This window comes from Octopus sinensis, linkage group LG9, assembly GCF_006345805.1.
Source record: "Octopus sinensis linkage group LG9, ASM634580v1, whole genome shotgun sequence".
Taxonomy (NCBI): domain Eukaryota; kingdom Metazoa; phylum Mollusca; class Cephalopoda; order Octopoda; family Octopodidae; genus Octopus; species Octopus sinensis.
In genome coordinates, this window is record NC_043005.1 from 57,446,649 (window position 1) to 57,451,727 (window position 5,079).

The window sequence follows — 5,079 nt, forward strand, 5'->3', positions numbered from 1 at the left end:
TTTTCATGGTCTTGTACCTAGAGTTCGAAATTATTATATTATTATTATTATTATTATTGTTGTTATTATTATTATTGTTGTTATTATTATTATTGTTATTATTATTATACTTTAATCACTATTCTGCTTTCTTTTTCAGGCTGTTCTCTTCACTGTGATGAGTGTTGGCACCTTAGCCTTTTTGCTGATCATCCAGAACCATCATAGTATGATCAACATAAGCAGCCGTCTTGATCCAATCCCAATCACAACCAAAGCACCCCAGCCACCACCACAGAAGTACCTCATATATTATTGTGACAAATTGACTCGGTGTCTAGGATGGGGTGACCGGCAGCGAGGTATAATGTCTGCCTATGTAATGGCTATGGCTACAAACCGGACATTCGGTATCATAATGACAAAACCATGTCTGCTTACGAAATTCTTTGTTCCTAATCAAGTCAACTGGAATGTGAACATGTCTGACATTCAACATCGCAGTGCACAGTATTTTGATCTCAATAGCAACGACATGTTCACCAAAACACTAAACACGGTAAATCTTGAAGCCCTGTTTCATGCTGACGTCATCTACCTAGTTACCAATCGATGGTATATTAATCCGTTATTAAAAAACTCACGCTACCGACGTAAATTGAAGGATCTCGACAGAATGAGTTGGAGAAAGAGCTTCGCCAAAGTCATGGACCAGATGTTTCGACATAGTAACTATATGAATGATAAAATTGAGAGCACTCTAAAACGATTTATTCCCAACAACACCACAAAGCTAGTGTGTTCTCAAATTCGTCTCGGAACTAATCCCACAATTCCTTTGGATTTCCGTGTCCGTAATAAGTACTCTTCAGTTAGTGTTGTATGGAAGTTTTTACAGAGGTACAGCAATTCTACATACAAGATATTTGTTTCCACAGACTCTCAGACTGTTCGAATGAGCGCAAAGAAACTGTTTGCTAAACAGATTGTGGATGTTGAGGGTGCTATAGTACATGTTGACAGTTATGAACCAGGACAAGATGAGTTTGCTTGCGGTGGCTTTGAGAAAGCCCTGCTTGATCAGCATATTCTTTCTCTTTGTGACATCCTGGTAATTAGTAGAGGTGGGTTTGGTTTTAATGCCATCTATGTACGCAAAAAGAACAGTAGCGTCTATATCTTCCATGATGGTAAAGTCAAGCCACTTGACTGCAACAAAAGTCAGTTGTGTTACTGATAGAATGATTCTGTTCTTTACTCCTTCCCTAACAGACATATTACATACATACATACATACACACACACATGTACATGAAATGCATACATGCATTCTTATATACATTATGCTCTAAAACGTGGATGAGGTTTTTTTTTGTTTTTTTTTTTTTAAGATTCCATCCACCCGGTCTGCTGATGCAATATTAGTGAATTCTATTGCCCCGATCTACTCCTGGCCTCAGTCCCTCAATAATTTGCGACCATTATTCTCTGTGCCCCCCCATAAGCCTATGACTGTACATTCTTTAGTGGATGTATTGCGACTAGGTGGAAAAAATATAAATTAGTTTCCATATGCCATGTTACCCCCCTCCCACCCACTCCATCCCTTCCAAATTATTCCATACCTTCGGTTTTGTAGAGGATGGATCTGTAAATGCAGTAATACTCTTTTTCATCTTGTACATATATCCTCCAACAATATTCAGGAACACACACACACACACATGCACACGCACACACACTCACACACACTCACACTCTAATACACACACATGCATATATTTATGAATGTGTATGTATGTGTGTGTGCCCATGTGTGACCTATGTATTTTAATAAAATTAATATTTGACTCTTGTAGTTATTTCACTGGAGCCTTTAAAAAAACAGAAAATAAAAAAAAATGAAAAAAAATTTCTTTCTTTCTAGAATAAACCTATTAAATTAAAAGAAAAAAAAAATATTTAGAAATTTTAATCTTGGTGGGGTTGTGTGAAATAGCAAGATAAAAAAAATTTTAAATTCTTTAACCTCCCTCCCCCATTCCCTGGTCTTTCAAATATCCTTTCATCACATTTTTTCATGATTCAATATTGAAAATGCTAACTTAACTCTTTGATCCTTTTCACTAGTTCTCGAAAGTTTTCAAAGTACTATAGATAAGATGGCCGTAACTAGGAGAAAAACGGCTGACCATTTTGGTTAGGAAGAAGGATGCTAAACATGTTTTAACCCTTTAAGCATTCAGATTACTCTGTCAAATGTAATGCCTATTTATTCACATTGTTTTGAATTAATCATGCATTATCTCATAGCTTTGAGATTTCTAAGATGTGATTGTTTATTTTTAGAATGACATTGTAGTGTAGGTGTGAGAGGCAGAATCTGGCTGTCTGTGAACTTAAAACTGGTAGCACATTTTGTCCTGATATGGCTGGTTAAATGTTAAAGGGTTAATTTCTATTGATCAAGAATATTGTTGCCTTACAGGATCAGTGTAGATAAGTTGGTGGGTGGCTAGCAAAAATTATCAATGTGAATTTTGACATGGTTGGAGTTTTTCTGATTAGAAAAAAAAAAAAACCTTATGGGTCAGGAACATTTAAGCAATTGATTTTTGAACCCAGTGAACCAAATTATATTTGGTAACCAGATGAAGGGCTAAGTAATTGACATGTATAGGTAGGGTGGGGGTCTGTAGAATAGACATGTTTAGCTTTTTGTGTGGTGATTCTTGAGTGTTCAGTTAGCTAATACTACTACTACTTCTACTACTACTATCCACTTACCATATATTTACTCTGTACTGTCATCACATCTGAAGGGCTACTACCCAAGAGTTACCTAGCCAACTTTAGATAGTCACCATCTGTTTGTAAATATTTTTGACTTTATCTGCTTACTCATTTTCTTTCACTCCCTTGGAAATTTCTTTATCAATAACCCCCAAAACCAAATAAAAAGCAAAGAAAAATACCCCGAAAAAAAAAAGACAGCCTTACTCCGATAACCTTTTACAACAACACCAAAAAAGATGACGATAAACTGTATGAATTTTATAGAGCAAGAGGAAAACCATACATAACCTTGCTTGTGTGTGTCTGTGTGTATATATGCATGTGTATGAAGGAACGTGTGTATGTATGTGCATACGTGTACTGATATATGCATATGTATGTACGTGTGTGTATGTCTGTGATTGTATGTGTGTGTATATACTTACTTGGAGTCTTTCCTGAAAACAATTGGACCTTCCATCCATCACTTTCTGTCTCAAGTTGAACATCTCCTTTTCGTCTAACTTCTTTGCCCCCCCCCCTCTCTGTTTCTTTCTCTCTCTCTCTCTCACACACACTCACTCACTCTTCCTTGAGATTAAAGTTTCTGTCTTATCTTCCCTTGATGATGATGTTTACTGTTATACAGTAGATTTAAGTGTTGGTGCTGCATTGGAAGGTGGAATAATGTGGTTTGGCAGATAATGCCCATGCCAGTGGCTGCACCATTATTATCTCTTGTTTTCATCTGCTTTCCTTGTTATTATTACACATTTCTTGGCAATTTGACAAACCATCAAATCTTCAGTTGACTGTCAATGACCTGTACAGATGATGTTGACAAAATATTAGTGACATAGCTTGTTGATACATCTGCCGACTGTGTTGATGTAAAACTAGATTTATAGTTGAATGTCAGCACATCTGATGGCAATTTTGACAAAACATCAAATCTGCAGTTGACTGTCAATGACATACACTGATGGTGTTGACTAAGTATTAGCAACATAGCTTGTCAACATATCTGCTGATAGTGCTGACGAGAAACCTGATTTATAATCATCTGTCAGCATATTTGTTGACAATTTTGACAAAATATCAAATCTGACAATGTTGGCTGACAATACATTCATTTGCTAATGATGTTGTCTTACAGTTGGCAGTCAACACATTTGCTGACAGTGTTGACATAATACCAGATCTACAGTTGACCAGATCTACATTCATCTTCTGGCTGTGTTGATGGTTAAAAATCTCTGCTGACATAGCTGATTCAATACAATAAATATCTCTGACTGGCTGTTGACACAAATACTGACATTGTAAAAACTCATCACATCTGCTGAGAAGTTTTACATCACATATCTACAAAACCTAAGCTTTATATTTAAAATATGCATCTGCTGATAAACATAACACAACAGATCTTCAGTTAACACCTCTTCTGAATTTGTTGACCAACAAAACACTAAACACAGTTGAGTCAATTCATCTGCCGACAATGTTCATACAATGCTATATTTATAAGATCGCTCAACTTCTTAGCTAAAAGCATTTCCACAACAATCAAATCTACAGATGACGGTTAATTCATCTGTTGACTACATTGATTTGGCACAAAATGAGTGTCGACTCATTTGCTAAAAACATTGGCATGACACAAAACTAATGTATACAGTTGACAGTATTTATGACATTTAACTAGGTCCTTTATTAATGATGTATCTTGAAGCAATTTTGTCTATAAATAATTTCTGCTTCTCCCCCCCCCCCCCATTCAAAGCGTTTTTAACTCAATGCATTATAAGGTGTTATTTACTGCTGATTTTGCTTTGAGACATATCATAAATAAAGACGTTACAAATTTCTTGATGCCTGTGCATTTGCATTCTAAATGTAATAAACTTTTAATTTCTTCTGTCAAAGCTTCGATCAGTATTTCCTATCAGCACCCACTTACTCTCTATAACTTTATATATAGCACTTAGGCTAGGTGGGAACTGATTTCTAAATCATGAATTTATTAAAACATTTTTTTTTTTTGAAATTTGCAATGTTTGTTGTTGTTACTGCTACTACTTTTTTTTTTGTTGTTTTTGAAATTTTCTTTTATATCTTCATGCTACTTTTTGTTTTTTAATTGCTGTACATTTACAATTTCTTTTTTTATTTTTCTCTGTTTTTTTTCCTGAGAAGTTGATATGTGGTAGTCAGCACCCTGTCCAGTGATGTGATGAGAGTAGTTTCCCATTAGCAAAATTTCTAGGGAAAGCTGAGATAAATGCTGGCCCTATGGGTCATAATGTTTTGAGATGCAGATTTAAC

General features: G+C 35.5%; 1 protein-coding gene across 5 annotated transcripts in view; it reads left to right on the forward strand.

Moving 5' to 3' along the window:
* The window catches only part of LOC115215375, a 215,303-nt gene extending 212,333 nt beyond the window's left edge, over nucleotides 1-2,970 (forward strand). For all 5 annotated transcript variants that reach the window (XM_036505988.1, XM_036505985.1, XM_029784532.2 and 2 more), the window contains one exon: nucleotides 140-2,970. In XM_036505988.1, coding sequence (XP_036361881.1) covers nucleotides 140-1,216 — 1,077 coding nt within the window. In that variant the 3' untranslated portion in view covers nucleotides 1,217-2,970. The remainder of the gene's footprint in view (nucleotides 1-139) is intronic.
* Nucleotides 2,971-5,079: the final 2,109 nt, after the last annotated feature.